The 17,202-nt window shown below is 36.2% G+C and overlaps 1 protein-coding gene across 5 annotated transcripts in view; it reads left to right on the top strand.

Annotated features, from left to right (window-relative positions):
* The window catches only part of Tis11 (Tis11 zinc finger protein), a 114,526-nt gene that overhangs the window by 53,353 nt on the left and 43,971 nt on the right, over positions 1-17,202 (top strand). The window contains exon 1 of one of the 5 annotated variants that reach the window (XM_089092149.1): positions 5,054-5,149. The exons of 3 other annotated variants lie outside the window; for them this stretch is intronic. In XM_089092149.1, coding sequence (XP_088948275.1) covers positions 5,126-5,149 — 24 coding nt within the window. In that variant the 5' untranslated portion in view covers positions 5,054-5,125. Of the gene's footprint in view, positions 1-5,053; positions 5,150-16,259; positions 16,319-17,202 lie in introns of those variants that run through there. One more of the 5 variants, XM_089092147.1, reaches the window with a different exon arrangement.

Below are 17,202 nucleotides of genomic sequence, written 5' to 3'. Positions count from 1 at the left end.
GTGAATATTCGGTCAACGCCCCCTCTTCGTTTCCTAAAACAGCGCTGTTCTTCTCTTAAGTTTTTTATGACTTCATTAGCTTACCTCAGCATTCAATATTTCCCTTTACTTTTGTCTGAAAAACTTATTGTTTGGGAAGTCTTTTGGGAAATTAATCAAAAAGAACTTTTTGCGGAAAATAATTTTTTGTGCAACACAGATTATTCTGAGTAGGGTTCTAAACCCTATGATTTCTAAGAGCCAGAATATAATTTCTGCTTTAATGAAAAAATTCAAATGAATTTACTGAAAAAAAGAGACTTCTCAATTATTAATCTGAGCGTGAATTTTCGGTCAACGCGCCTCTTCGTTTCCTAAACCCGCGCTGTTCTTCTCTTAAGCTTTATTTACAGCATCTTCTAGGTTTAGTAAAATGATGAACATCATACTAAACAATTTGCTTCATACTAAAATTAAGGTAATGCTTCAAAATTAAAGGATTTACTCGTATCATCTTTCTTATAAAGGGATTCAGTTACAGTTTTCATAAAATCATTACGTACCAAGGCTGCATTCAGGGAGGGGGGTGGTAGGAGGTTTGAACTCCCCTCCGCCGAAATGTTTGTCCGACTCGTAAAAACTTATTTTTCTTTGTGCCCCCCCCCCAAAAAAAATTCTGGATATGGCCCTGCAAAGTACTTGTTTATGAAAAACCATTCATGGTCATCATATTTCAAAAACTCATTAACCGTGCTATCAATATTTTACGTCCTATTATTTTTCAATCCTTTCAACACCATCTCTAAATTTTGCTTACTAAACAAATCTTCTTTAACTTCTGAACTATCAACAATTCTCTCATCATTTCCTACTGTGTGTCAATATATGAGGTCCAGTTCATATCTTCAACTGGAACTAGTCCAGACCAAGGTTCACGTTGCCACCCGTGAAAGAAAATCACTTGATTTTAGAGATTTTTTGGATGATTTAGTGATTTTCTTAGGCAATATAAATATCACTATAAATAGTGATAAATCATTAGGGGGTGGCAACCTGGTCAAGACTGACTAGTTCCCTCAATTTCCGACTGTTTAGCTGCACCAGCAGCTATATCCATGTCCTCCACTCCATTTCACATATTCTTAGTTCATTCTTTAATGGCTTCCCTGCTTTCTTCTTATTCTTGTAAAAGCTGTCACTCGAGCTTATGCAAACTCTTATCTTCTCCCGAGATTAATGCTTATTTCACACTGGTTAAGTAGGCCCATCACATTGTTCAAGTAGTAATAATGTAAACATGATTCTGATTGGTGGATTCTTTTTGTCTGGCCAATCATAGACCATTTTACATCTTTGGGTTAACATTCTGTAATATAACAATGTGACACAACTTCAAAGCTATTTCTTCGACATCCCTTGTTGCTTTTCTAAACTTCTCCAGTAAAACGTCTGCTATTTTGCTCCAAAAATCCTCTTCAGTTCAGTTTCCTGCTAAAGTAGTTTTCGGAATTACTATTAGGTATAAAGCATAGAATTGGGTCTATTGAGAAGGAAACATGTTTGTAAAATAACTTTTACTACTTAATATGCAAAAATTGTAGTTAATACTTTTTGAAGGCGTTTGCACTATAATATACCCCTAGCTCTCCTAATGCGCAAATATATAGCCCAAATTATATATTTCCCATGTATTTTGCCATGTGTCACACTTGTTTCAACCCGTGTACCCATAAATTGGATCAACGCTGACGTATTCAAGCAACGGAAAAACATGGCAAACGTATAATTTGGGCTATGTATTTGCACATTAGATGGGGGGGGGGGGCACTATAGTTGAAGCGCCCTCAGAATGTGGTGACTAGAATTTTTCTGCGTGTTATGAAATAAAAATTGTTCCCTTCTCAGTAGCCCCTCTAGGCTTATACCTATCATTTTGCTTTATGGAGTAATTAATGACACGCCAATATTTTTTGTATAAGATTTTTTTTACTTTCAAGAGTTTTAGATAAAAAAAGAAAAAAATAGGGTATTTATTTAGTATCCAGTAAACACGCAAGAAAGGCCGCATCGAAATCTCTAAGATTCCACATGAAGAACAGGTTTTCGCTGCCTAGTGAGGTATTGCTCACTCAGCGACAAAAATTTAAACTTTAGTTTTTTGGGGTTGAAGGGGCAAAAAAAGGTACCTAGGTTAGGTGACGTATTTAATATATGCTATACTTTACTCCCCTCCCCCCAACGTGCAAATATATAGCCCAAATTTGTTTTTCAGCTATTATATTTTTTATCATACCGTGGAATGGGTTAACTTTCAACTAAAAATCGTGAAAAATTGAGGTTTTTTTCCGATATTTTTCTTTAAACTAGTATTTACTCAAAACTATTTTTGGCGTTTGGGGAATACGTCATTCTGCACCGAATGGCAACTGTCCCAAATTGCTAGTCTTCCTGTTGTTAGAGCTACACCTATCTAAAAATGGTGTTCAAAGTTACCTCATGGGGTGTTTAACTTTGAACACTCAAACACTTCAACAGGTAACTTTGAACAGTCGATGAGTTCTTCTGGCTTAATACTTCCAGAAAAAAAAAAAAAAAAAAAAACTAGTTTATGGGGAGAAAAACATTACTTCTAAAATAAAAAGGCTAAAAAGAGTCAAATTAGTGCAGTATAATCTGACCAAAGTCATGATAAAATACAAATTTTGTGCCGTAAGTGAGTTGGGTGGCTGAAAGATATCCCCGTACCTGGTCAGGACGGACTGATGCTGAGTCATTCACTCCGGAAAAATAGACGGATCCATTCTTGTTTTTTCCCTGGCAGATCACGTTTAGCGATTTGTAAGAGGAATGAGCATCTACCTCAAAACTGCAAAATACTTGTAAATATGGCCCATGAAGAACTTCGCAATGAACCATCGTCCATCCACGGAGGTTGGTGGGTAGTTTGAACCCATTGTGGCTACTGCCCTACTCGACATCATAGAGCCCAGCGCTCGCCGACTCATCAACTTCCATTGCAGACTCGCTCTCGCATCCTGTTGGGACGTCAGTCGTGTCGGACTTGCAACTTGAATGACTTGAATCCTTTGCGTATCCAATACTTTTCCCTGGTGCGACGCTAAGACGTTTGCGCATGACATTCCTCACAGATTTTTTAAATCTGCGGGCTTGCAGGACATCCAATAAAACTTTGCTGACATTGTTTGCAACCTCGTGCGGAGTATGCTGGGCCAAAAGTGGGTGGTCCTGGAGGACTCTGGAGCGCAAAAAGCACTTGGTAAAGTTACTTTAAGATTTACTTTTCCATTTGTGGCTAGAATTTCCAGGAGTAGCTTTAAAAGCTGGGGGAATTTGTCTTTTCTTACCACGGTTTCGTTTGGGTTGTCCATTTTGTAATCATCAAGCATTTTCCTCCGTGCTCTTTTCATTGGAGCAAAAAAAGCAACGTCCATTGGTTGCAGTATATCTGTAGTGTTTGGGGGGAGACATACAAAGTCAATGTTGTTTTCTCTGCAGACTTTTAAAACTTTGGCAGAGAAGTGGGAAGACAGGTTGTCACCCAACAAAACTTTCACTCCTGCTCTCTTCTTCAGGTGAGTGAGTGTCAGCAACATAAACCACTCTTCAAAAACTTCGCTTTCAAACCATCCGGACATAGATAAAGCATACCGAGCTCTTTTAGGGCCTCCTGTACGCCATGAGCTAAACATGCCCTCAGCTTTATAGCACACGAATGATGGAAGCAGTTTGCCTTCTGAATCTCCACATATCATTAGGGATATTGCTCCCTTTGTTTCATTCATTATTCTGGAGGGGTATTTGGCAACGCTGAAACCTGAAGGAAAGAAAACCAAAATTTTCAAAGGAATAATATGTACAAGTCAAATAATTTTACAATTCTAGGTTTTTCTAAAAGAGACGGGGAAAATCCCACCAATTTTTATCTACAATTGTCAGCCGTCTTTGCACAGCAAGCTGTGAAACACGACTCTTTCAAATTGTTCATGAAAGCTCTATTAGAGTAAGGTAATACAGAAACTTCAATTTTGGTAGATGAGATTTACCCCACCACTCCAATTGATTGCTAACGAACTTCCATCAAAGAAGAAACAAAAGTAGGCCTGAAAGAATTAGGAAGTGGTCCAAAATGTAATCAGTTTAACAGCTGAACTTGATTTGCGTTTTCCTGGATCAACAGATTCGCAATGGTTTCCTAAAAGTCTGAATAGCAGAGCAAACTCTTTTAGTGTAATTTAATCCACTTGCTTTACTTAAAAGTGAGTCAAAAATAAATTATTATTACACCAATTCAACGCAAATTTTAACAATTGGCAGGCACAGAACATTGAACACTGTCGCCATATTGAACCTATGGAATAAGGAAGAGATTTTACCAGAAAACCTAACCATTCGGCTCCTGAGCTATAGAAAAATGTCAAAATGAAAGCACTAGTTTAGCTTATCTAAGTAAAAAAGGGTAACTTACTTTTAGCACTTTTTCACACTTTTGAACTGCTCTAATTCTCTAGCAATTAACAAGATAAGATTTTGTCAGATGCTGATTTCAAGAACTACCAACTGATTCAGAGGCAATCTAGCAATAATCTAGTAATAAGTGCGAACGAGCAATTCCAGCGTTGTGCGATAGAGAGCGCTTAATGTTTGTTACTGATTTTGTTCAAAGTTACCCCTAACGTTCAGTTACCCCTTTCTACGGTACTTTGTTTTATTTCCTTAGCATTAACCAAACTTCGCTTCTCGCGTGTTTACTGGCTACTAAACAAGTACCAAAATTAGTATCAACAACGTGCAATAGTATAGGTTATTTTGACCGGGTTTTCAGACAGTGCTTTTTGTGGAAAATAGAGGTCTTAGTGTCAAATTTAGACTTTCGGTCTTTTTCTCGGTTCATTTGCCTCAATAATCAAGGTAGTGTTTTAATATATCCGGGTTTTATTTTGCAATGACTTGGAAATTTGCCAAATAAATTTTATGACGTCACATAGCTCTTGGTCAAGGTTTCTTCCGCGTAATATCAAGGCTAGGCTTTTCAATGCATTGCTGTATTAATATTATTCAACAGTGTGTAATTAAGTGTTGATGCACTGTGACTGTTGTTGGGATAAGATTTTTTGCAATTGATAAGATGGCCCGATTATCTAAATGTTTGGTATGTGAAATTATTATACTTTTTTAGTTAGCTCAGCCGTTCAGAAGCCAAATAGACAAATTCTAGCCTTATATTTAATTGTCGAAATAGCTGGTCACATCTTTTTTTTTTTTTTTTTGCTTTGTAAGCTAATTTTTAAACGTAAGGATTTATAGTCTGAAATATACCCGTTGCCCACAAAAAAACGTCCTGAGTATTTTCTCCTTCGAATGGATAGACTTGCCTAAAGAAAGTCCTATCGAAGACTGAATATCATATTTCAATTTAAATCTTGATACTCTCTTATTTAAATATCTTGGTAAATATTGAACAGTTCATATGATTGGCCAACGAATAAAGTGAACATACCACTTGATGCTTTTTTTTATACTTTTTCCAAATATAATAATGGCTTTTGGTGTAAGTGGACTTTATCCCCTCCCTTTGTATACCTACCTCCACTCCGTCACCCTCTAGAAAGTCCTGACCTTTGATGACCTTTAAAAATCTGTGTTATAAAAGCGAACCTTGCAAAATAGATCTTCTGCTTAAATAAAGTACAACAAAATTGTTTTCAGCTTCGCAACTTTGCTCAATCCGAACTTATATGATTTTAAAGATATGCAAATACGTTTCCTACTGATGCAAATGAGTGTTAAATTTAGATTCAGGATGTAATTCTGATTATAAAGGTAATTTTAAACTTTACACCCCCCCCCTAATGTGCAAATATACGCCCTGAATTGATATATATAGAGGTGGAAGTAAAGTTTATTTGCGCCGAAAGCGATTATTATATTTGGAAAGAGCATAGAAAAAGGCATCGAGTGGTATGTTCACTTTATTCGTAGGTCAGTAATACGAACTGCTCAATATTTACAAATATCTTAATAACCCCTAATGCATAGAAGTAAAACTATTCCTCCCATCAAGGGCGGATCCAGGATTTTTTTTCGGGGGGGGGGTTACTAATTTTTGACTCAGTTCTCGACTAATTTTACTGATTTTTACCTAGGTTTTACTAATTTTCGACTTATTTTCGGCTCGGTCAAAAATTTTGGGGGGGGGGTCAAACCGGGTAACCCCCCCCCCCTGGATTCGGCCTTGCCTCCCATCAAAAAAGAAGAATGACATTCAGCTCCAATATTTGCTGATTATATAAAGTGCCGAATTATAAACAAAAACTTTCTTCCGGCTATAAAGATCCATCCTTCGGGGCCGAATTGTGGATTTCAAAATGATTCTAAAGCGAGAGAAAAATTTAAGCGGTTAATTTAGGACTTCTATTGCGTATAGCTGTAGTATCGAGATTGTTCATATTTCCGTTGAAAGTTAGGCTTGTTTTCAAAATTAATTTCATCGGGGTGGTAAGAAATTGGTTGCTGTAACTTAAAAAACGTTATGTTAGAATGCATAAATTTACAATAAGGCGGAAACTGAAAAATATCCTCGTTTTGGGACCCAGGTTTAGCATTTTTTGGGTTAAAATTTCTTGACATTTTATTTTTCCTGTCCGATTTGATTTACTAGATGTCTTTACTTGAAGTTTCTGAGATGACCAGCTCACAATTCTGCCAAATTTCTATATAATATAACGTTTATAACTTTTGATTCCTTAAGAAATGGAAATTTATATATTATTTATCACCCATAACATCCGTCTTCGTGAACATTGACTCTTCTTCCGAAGTTCGTTGACTCGGGTTTTTTGTATCTCATCTAATGATTAAGAGTAGTATCAACAATCAATGGTAAGGAAAAACCGGATTAGTCATTGAAAATATGGTGTAATTCTCCTAAACCTGCTAAACTGTTGTTAAACTTTTAATTATGCTATCAAGTTTTATTCATAATTATTATATTTTATAAACCACTGGAAGAAATCCTTTTGATTTTGAGTTTTTCCATAGGTGGCAATCTGTAAACTTACTGTTAAAAATCATCGTAGCACCAAAGTCACCTGAGGCTACGACAGAGCTGTGTACGTCCCCTCGTCCCAATCTGTTTAGAACTTAAATTTTTCCTCCTTTCATAGATGGAATTATATCTAATTAAAATATATTTAATTTAAATAATGCCTAATATTTAAAAGTACGTTTGTTACTCCTGTATTTGTTCCCTATGATGCAGACATGCACATAGGATTTTTTTTTTGGGGGGGGGGCTAATAATTTAATAACAATTCATAATTTGAATAATAAGTACCTAGAAACCCAGAAAATTTTAGAATTCCATGGAGAGCCCAAGTCCCCCTCTGTGTACGTCACTAAGCGGATCTACTACGCAAGATGGCCACCAGCGTTAAAAAAAAAGCTTCAGTGCCGATTATAGTGTGCCATCTACTTTTCGTGTTAAGATGAAACATTTTCCGTTCAGGCTCTGAGTCTTATATCTATAAATTATTAGTTATGAATTATCTTTACTATAATTAGTTATACTTTATCACCTGCAAATTAGTTTCTTTTTATTTATGGGACTTACAAGGCCTAGGCTCTCCTTGAAACCCAACTTGAGTTTTTTTTTTTAAATTAGACTTTATCTGTCTAAAATTTGAATTATACGATACAAAATTTGTTGTGTTAGGGATCAGATTAATAATGACTTTCCTATAGAATTTTGCCTTGAAAAACCATTATCAATCTTGAAAAACCAGATGATTGACTATTCATACTTAGTAACTTTGTATAGTGACCTTCGAGACACTATATGTTAATTTTTATGTTTTATTGGAGCCGGTTGCCTATTTCCTAAAGTTGTACTTATTCTCACGGGTCACACATCCAAAGGATGCTGTTTCTGACCGTTTTCTATCGAATTCATACCCCTCCCCCCGAAAGAATTGTATACATTGTCAACATATGTATACCTGCACACTCTGGGGATAGGAGGAACCTCCACAGAAATTGTCCAAAATACCCCCGTTACTCTCAGGAAAGATGAGACCGTGGTGCGCCCCCCCCCTTCTTACAGGGGCTAGAGCTATGTATACCTATGAACATATGTGTTTTAGACATCAGTATATGGTTAGCTTTCCATCATTACCCATAATCAAAAGACGTTTGTTTCAGTTCTCAATTTACGAATTGCAGCTCATCTGACTTATTTTTTTTCTCTATATTTTTATATATTCTAATTACTATATTCTAATTTACTATATTTATATATTTAATTGAAGGTAAATATTGACTTTTGAATATTTTCTTTCTTGGATAGAAATACTTCTCACAAGGTTTTTCCGCCTGAGCAATGCACCATTTTGGACCTTAAATTATTATAAACTCTACTTACCAGTAAGCAAAGTTCTATAGTTGAACTTTTTGTGAATGTAGACTGTAGCCCAAGGGAAATAATTTTGAACCCTTGTGAAATTGCATGCTGTTTATTTCCTTGCTTATGCTGTAACTGTTGAAATGATGGATCTTATTTTCTAAGAATAGGGAAACTTGAACAGCTTTTTTCAGTTCCGTTCTTTTGTATCGAAATCGGACGTTTTCAGTAGGAAGTATTGTCTGGGAATCACTGGTTATGGAAAATATAAATGTGATGTTAAGTAAAAAAAATCTAATAAACAAAAGGCTTTCTTTAATAAATAAAAAAGCTAATGGCAAAGTATTGCGTTTATATCCAAGCTTTTAATAAATCCGAATAGCCTTAGGTAAATGTATGTATTTTTGGCTTAAAATAGCAGGAATCTTAAATTGGTATACATCATGTCAACAATTAAAAGCGTATTGTGATTCATTAAGATATTAATCTTAATTAATTAAGATATTAAACTTAATTAATTAAGATATTAAGTCTTTCATGTTAATCCTAAAAATATACATGAAGAACATACTTCCGGAATTAGCAATAATTGACATATTAAGTCAATAAGATGTTAATCTTAATTAATTAAGATCTTAAGTCATTAAGATGTTAATCCTAAAAATGTACATGAAAAACATGTTTCAGGAAGCGGCAAGCTAACATGTAACCAATGTTTTAATAAATTTTGTTTTTATCTATCTACGAAATTATATAGTTGATTTTAGTCCACTTCTCTTTCATGTCTAATATTTTACATAATTTAATATTTCCTCTGAAATTAGAAAGCCTCGAGGTGCCTAACATGAATAACTGACTAATGCCATAACGTAGAAAACATATTAGGAGATTATACCTCGTCTTCTTCTAAGAGGTTTCTTAGAGGTTTCATCTTTTATTAAGAGGTTTAAACTTCTCTTGCTATTATTGACCTACGTACTTAGCACAGTTTATATAATTATCCAGTAAGCTTATCGCAGATCATTTCTGGTCTTCGTTCTCGGTGCGAACAAAAAGCTCCTCCCACTTCTTTCTTCACTTATGGATCAGTGTGTTTCCGTCTATCAATGAGAAATGGTTACAAAGTGTATTATTCGTAATAGCGGGTTTCCACTTGTTTCCGATTGTTTCGCGTCTGACTTGTCTACTCGTGAAAAGATCTAATGCCGCTTATGTTTCTATCTGCAAAAACGTTCTCCGGAGCACTCGCACCCCGGTCCGGGTTTTTATAATGGGTGAGATAGGGAATGATCATACTGGATAATTATATAAACTGTGGTACTTAAAGGCTCCATCTTCTTTGCATGTAGGAGGAACAACCGCTGAAGTAAATCAACACTTGTAATAAAAAAGAAGAAAGTGTCGTCCACCGATCAAAAGCAGCCGAAACTAAGCCACGAGAGATGCTGCGCACAAGGCTAACACCATTCACAACACAAATTTCCAACACTTATAAGTTACCCGTACTCTTTGATCTAGTCATTGAAATTTCTTTTGAAATTATTTTGAAGGTACCAAACAAGTGACATTCTCGAGCTGACTCAGGAACTTTTACTTATTCCATTGACTTTCGGTAAGGCCGTATCCAGGGGTTTGGGGGGTTTGAACACCCCCCCCCCCCCCGAAATGTTTGCCCGGCTCGTAAAAACGTAACAAAAATGAATAGGAACAATTTTGTATGTGTTGTTTGAAGTTTTTTGTAAAACCCTTCCCCCCCAAAAAATCCTTTTGTATCTCCCCCCCCCCGAAAAAAAATCATGGGTACGGTCCTGATTTTCGGTACTTTTCTGACTAAATGTCAGATCTGAAATTTTCCTTCTTCAGAAGTAATTACCACAAACCGTTTATGGAACTTCTTATATAAGCGGTGCAATCTATATTCAGTTATATTCTGATTCTCGTCCTCTACATTACCATACTGATCCTCCTTTTGAGATCAGCTTAGCAAACTGGTAATTATCACGAAAGTGAAAAATTGTCAGTTACGACCTTTGGACATGACATTGACGTTATTCTGAATAGTTTTGCTAGAGCTAAATTTAAGCTTGTTGGTCAGTGGCGATCATGTAAAAATTTTCAGTTACGACCTTTGGACATGACATTGACGTTTTTCTGAATAGTTTTGCTAGAGCTAAATTTAAGCTTGTTGGTCAATGGCGATCATGTATACCCTTTTACTGATCAGTATTGAGGGCGAATCACAAATGGTATTTTACTAACACTGATGATTAATAACTGCTGATTTGAACCAATCAGAATTTTTCACCGAGTTTTTATGAAAAATCTAGTTGGGTCAAATGGAGCCAACTCAGATTAGTTGGCTCAAATCTCATTGTGAATGGGTCTTTACCAGAGCCTGATATAATACCGCGCAACAGTAAAAGCGAAAATGCTTTTGCATTAATGATCTTACCGAGAAGTAATCTAGCATTTTTTGGTGTTTGTGCTTGCAGTACTTGTCAAGAATTACGCATAGGTTACATCTCAGAAAACCGGTTTCATAGCTACAATAACAAGTGATGGATGATGCAATGCAGTGTACTTTAGACAGAATGCTTTGGACTTGTATAATTTGCGCTATATATTTGCACATTAGGGGTGGGGGTGTAGGTTAGGTTTCCATAATTTTGCTCCTAAAGTATTATTTTATCACCATATTTTGTTATTTTTCATTAGGATTAACCTAACTTCACTTTTTGGTCGTGTTCCCAATAATCGACAAGTGCCGTGCTTGCATAGTTTGGTCAAATTAGTTGTAAAGATAATTGGCTTATTCATTGTGTATCCCCTCAAAAAAGTGCCAAGTGGTGGAAATGCGCTTCATCTTGCTGCCGTGGTATTGATCAGAACGCAACTAGGCGAGGATATGTAGTCTGACGTTGCTGAAGTTCTTTGGGTACTACAAACTGGCCTGGAGCATTTCCTATGATGCGAGAACTTTATTGAACACCTGCGACATTTTGGCAATTCCAAAGGGAAGCGTGAATATGTCGAATAGAATGCATTCAATGTGTCATCTTCTTTTCGATTGTGGTGTTTTCTCCAGGTTTTTTTCTTCCACACGACTAGAAACAATTTATGGGGGTTAGAGCCGTTGTCCTTGCGATTTTTGAGCAAAATTCTTATTTACAACAGGAAAATAATTCGTTATTGATTCTACCAATTATTCTCAAATTGAAGTTGAGTAAATTGGATAGACCTTTTGTGCGCAAGATTTTGGTTGAGAAATAAATGTTTCTGGTCACCCTATAAAAATCTCGGATTGTGCCCACTTGGATGAATTGTGCCCACTTGGATGGCATCTCCTGTCCCCTCTTCCTATCGTGTTCAGTAATGCTAATTACGATAACATAAATTGATATCTACAATCCAGATTTTACCTGGATTTTTTCTTGGCGGGGGGAGGGGTCCAGGTGAAATTTCTTATGTGGGAGTTGGTAGTGGTCAAAATCGAAAATGGTGTATCTTGATATACCGTACTATTTTTAGTTTTTCTTTGGGGGCAATGCTAATCGGGCCTCTCCTTCCCAGTATGTAGGTAGGCTACACTCTCCTCCATTTTGTGTACAAACCGTAACATGTCTCCCCTATCCGGATTGGAAAGAAAGTTATAACATTTCAAGTTTTGACGTTGGATTGTACCTTGTTGGACTGCCTCATTTTCTTTAATCAACAGTTGGCAGGAAGTCCACGTTTTTTACTCGCCAGAAATTTCATGGCGGTTTGACAAACTCATCTCTGGTTTATGAAAAAAAGACTTTCCTGGAATTAAACCAAAAAACTAATAAAAATCGACATTGGAAAAAGATACCATTTATTTATGTATAATTTGAGTCGAAGATACACATATTTGAGAATGGAATTTTGAATGAGATTGCCCAAAGGCCCCCCTAGAAAAAATAGTGGCCGAAGCAATGTACTTCTTTTTATTTCAAAACCCCTAAGAAAATATACCCACTGCCCTCGGGGGTCAAATCTAAATCTAAAATTGCTAATAAAAAGTAGATTTTAAATAAGTGGACGATATAAGTTTGTTTTCTACCCTGCAATTGGCTTTTAGCCTTTTTTTTACACTAGCATCGTTTTGTTTGGGTAACCAAGGTGTCGTAATTAAGCGAGTTCTCCGTTAGTTCAATTAGGATTTCAATTACTTTCATTGCTTCATAAACATTCTAGTGTTATTGTAGCACGAATGATGGATTTAGACATTCTTTACGTTGTTTTTGAGAGACAAGGAAAAGTGAAAGGGATGACGAAATAAAAGCATAACAATGAAATTGTCTCTGGCATTATATCACACTTCAATGATCACAAAAAGATGAATAATGAAGAGGAACTTTCTTGGCATACCATTTTCATATTGTTCTCACAATATCCTTTTTCTTCCTTTCATCAAAAATAAAACGCCCTTATATACTACCTGTCTGAAAATAAAATGTCTTTGCGATGGCTTCTTAAGTACATATGGGATGAACTTCGTGCGTTACTAGGTTGTGACAACACTGAAACCATAATAATGGTTTCTATGAAACAAAAAAAAACATGAAACAAAACCAACATTTCAGGGTGGGGTATCAGAGCTTTTTTTCAGAGTGGGGTCTGGAATGCAATGCAAGTGCATTTTAAGGGCTTTCATTTTTGGATGGGCTATCTTTCACGGATGGAGTCCGGAATGCAATGCAAGAACATCCTCAGGGCTTAAATTTTTTGGATGGGGATTATCCTCCCAACCCCTCTATCCGCATGTATGTGTACGTGAGGTATGTTAGTCAAAGGTCCTCAGATGGATCTTAGCTGGGAAGTTATACTCAGTGGCGTCTGTTCACGGGAATTAGATTAGGGGCAAATATGTATCTATCAAAATCTATTTTTATTGTTGTTTTTTTTTTAACTTTTTCAAAGAGAATGCCCAAAACAAGGCCATTTTTCAATGAAAATACCGAAAAAGAGACATTTTTCAAAATATTAGATAATTTTGGGGGCTAATACCCCATTTTCCCAAATTATACCATTGATGCCAAGTTTTACTTCCCAATCATCCATTAGGAGTGATTTTTTTAAAAACAGTTTCTCATTGAGATGTCTAGTCCGAATGGCTAACTACACCACTAACAACAACTCACTGTGGCACCAAGTCGCCTAAGGCCAACATACCCACGTTCCTCTTCCATCCCAATCCATCCAAATCCTCCTGTTTACACCCCCCCCCCCCCGAAGAAGTTCCAATTTCCCTTAAGTCCTTCCTTACGACCTGTTCCCACTCCTTTGGGGGGCAACCTGTTTTTCGTTTGCCATTGCCAATGAATGAATAACTCAACGTCCAGCCTTTCTCTGTTTTCTCGCTCACTACACCAATGGAAATGAATGCTATTTGCGAAAATAAAGCCGTAAGGAAATTATACAAAGCTTTACAAATAAGGACTATAATGCAATTTTGCTCTGAAATTTAAGTTCGTTTTATCAGTCGGACCATTGATCAAGATATGAAAGTTTGAAAATTATTCCAATTTAAAACTTAGTTAACAAGAGTAGTGACAATACGAGTCTATCTTTTTTTTGCGAGTTCATTTTTATGCATTCCGAAAATAAAACATGGCTTGTTATTGCTCAATAAAAAGACGCAGTGTTGATACACGTGTTGGTGAGAGTTTTTTGACATTGGAATTAAATGTAATCCGTTATGTTTCATCGGGTATGATTGTCGTCAAAAAGTGAAAATAAAATAGTGAAGTTTATTACGTGAATGTTAAATCGTTTCTTAACAAATTGTATTGCATATCTCAGTGACTAATAAAAAGGAAAAAAAATATGACTTCCTTGACTTTTTATAGTTGTTGCTGCTGTGGAGTTACAGAACATTGTCCAGCTCCAATGTGAAGTACCAAGGACATTGAAAATGATATCTGGCTGTTTTAATTTAAAAAATAAGTTAGACTAAACAAATTAACAGGGGATAGCTTTCCTTTGAAAGTGTAGTTCTCTTTGGGTATCAACAGATTGTCCATGTTTGAATTTTTAAGGACAAAAAGCGTTGTCAAGTTCAATTAATCAGTTTCACTTATTTACTTTCACTGTTCAACGTGGCAACACTGACATAAATGTTTTACTGCCCTAGTAACTTAATAATTTTGAAAAAAAACTTAGAAAATTGGGGTTTTCAATTATGAATAGACCTAAGATAGGTCCAGTGGGGCCAAAAAATTTTCTTTTTGATGTCCTTGGTACTTCATATGCTGTGATGATATTGCCAATCGTCAATTTTCATTTCATGTTTGAATTTTTTGTCATATGTAACACTGTTTGGCCCAAACGTGCCTCCACTTGCGCCTTGTTCTTCTTGCCCATCCAAAATCATATAAAGTCCCTTCCAAAAGCGCGACAAAGGGTAATTAGGGGTGCCCACTTTCTGCCGTCCGGTGTGCATCTCATAACGCCACATGTATGGCATATTTTCTGCTAAGCTTGGCACACTTTTACCACGCTTGGTACGCGCCACCTGGTGTACAGGTTTTCGGAAAGTGCCTCCCTCCCCCGAGAACTAAAGTCGTTAGTGTAGCTGGAGGAGACTTAAGCCTCCCCAAATTGCCGGATTCTAATTTACCCATTTGCTTACAGACGTTCTAGAAAGAGGCGGGAGTAAGTCTATCTTGAGGGATGGGAACTCACTACAGTTTGGCTGTGGAAACATTATTAACAGTTTGTGAGCTCCTAACTGTCCTGTCAGGTTTTTTGTCTCTTATTTAATGATTGGCCATATTTGACTACTGTCATCACTGTAGCTTCTAATATTCTAATGTAGCTTCTAATAAAAATTTATTGCAGCCGAAGATTGAGTTTTCTGTGGAGTAAATTTGAGAAAACAAAATTAGGTAAATCCGAATTTTAGAAAGGACATAGTCCTGAAAGCTCCTTCTGCGTACGGTACGTGTCTTGTCCTGAACGTTCATGTGAACAGCTATAAAAGTACATTCTGATGAATATTTGCCCTTTGTTTGTACTTTGTCTCCTAGAGGTACTAGAATTACGATTAGCTAGCTATCAAGATCTCTACTAGTTGACACTTGAATACATTTGTCGTACAAGTCATCCCGCCATAATGAAGTGCATTTAAGAAACTGGCGATGCTCGCTCTTGCGCATTTCAAAACAAATTTGAAAGAGAAAAGAATTCTCTACTTTTGAAGACATTTCGTTCATTTTACAATTTTTCAGGAGGAGAATTAAATTTTTTTTTATTTTTCTTCTGAAAACAATCAGTTTTGCAATTTTCTCGATGAAAATACAGAAAAAAAGGAGATTTTCAATAAAAATAAAGAAAAGGACATTTCTAACGCAAAAAAGAGTTGAAACTTTGAAATAAGACAAAAGGACTCTTATGCGGAGACGTAATCGGCTAACGTAAAAACCAAAATTTTGGATATATGTCTTATTTTTCATGCTTTTTACTTTCATTTTTCAACGTTTTTTCGTTTTTCACATTTCATCTTTCCTTTTTTAAGTCATGCTTTCAATTTTTCAAGATATGTTACTTAATCCCTTAATTTTGTAAGCTACTTTTCTGTAATGCTTACATTCTGCTACACACCTTCGATTCTAGTATTTAACTCCGTTTTCCAATTAGTTTTTTGATGCCCCCTTTCAGTTTTACTTTTCATTGAGTCTGGGGTTTCTCCGTAAATCCTATAGAGACAACGGGTTCGGCAGACAAATCAGTTTATCACAGGCTAAAAATACCGTTATACCCGGATGTATGGGAATTGAGACCCATCTTAGAATATTCATAGCTTCTAGTTTGAATTCTGTTCTTGTTTGACAAATTTGCAAGATGATGTGTATTGTTGTTAATCCTAGAGATGTTATCTACCTGTCCAATGTTGCTGTTGTTGTGAGTATTAAAAATGAAACATTGCATGTAATTCCATTTCTTCTTTCTCGTTCGACAATATTATGTTTTTACATTTTCAGAGCATTCTCCCCAACTAAAAAAAAAAAAAATATTCTAATATTTAAATCCAGCAACATGCACAGAATCTTTTTCAGGGGATGGGGGCAATAATAAAAAAAAATACATTTCCTGATAATTTGATTAGAAGTACCCGACAATTCGAGATTTTGGGGCCCGGGCCCAGAGCCTCCCCCTCCTACATATGGCCCAATTTAAATCCTATTGAATTTTTTCTTCAAGGCAAATCCTGGAATTTGGAACGCTTGATATAGGGATATGGTGCCAGAGACGGTCAAGGAGCCTATTGAAGGCCAGCCGATTCATAGAAACGTATATGGGGGGAGGGGAGGCTGATATGTTAAAAATTTCATAAAACAACTTTTTTTCTATAGCACCCCCCCCCTCCAAAAAACGTACATCCAGGCAGGTCCGTACGAGGAAATTGTTTCGGGGCTTAAATAGAAAATACACAGAAATAGGCGAATTATACGGAAAATAAGTTTATCGGAACAATCGTACAAGTTTAAAGATCGTTTCTGGAGGGGGGCTTCAAACGTTTTAAAGGATAGTCAAAAGTAGCTAAAGTAGAATTTTACCCTTTTTTTCGTTAAAGTTTTCTGATTTAAATCATTATGAATTCTTTCAATTGCTTTAAAGCTTCGCTCGTTAGGGATGTGGGTACTCAGGGCTACCATATCAAACGTCAAAGTTTCAATTTCTTTTTGAGCCAGAATCATGCAAATTAGCATTGCTAAATCTAGGTGTTTACAGTCCTCTTCAAACTCACTTTCACATTACTGATTCTACATGTTGACAGCTGTACT

The sequence above is a fragment of the Artemia sp. Qi Xiang Cuo genome, chromosome 7 (assembly GCF_049724085.1).
Source record: "Artemia sp. Qi Xiang Cuo chromosome 7, ASM4972408v1, whole genome shotgun sequence".
NCBI classification, from domain to species: domain Eukaryota; kingdom Metazoa; phylum Arthropoda; class Branchiopoda; order Anostraca; family Artemiidae; genus Artemia; species Artemia sp. Qi Xiang Cuo.
This window is presented reverse-complemented; position numbering and strand designations above follow the sequence as displayed.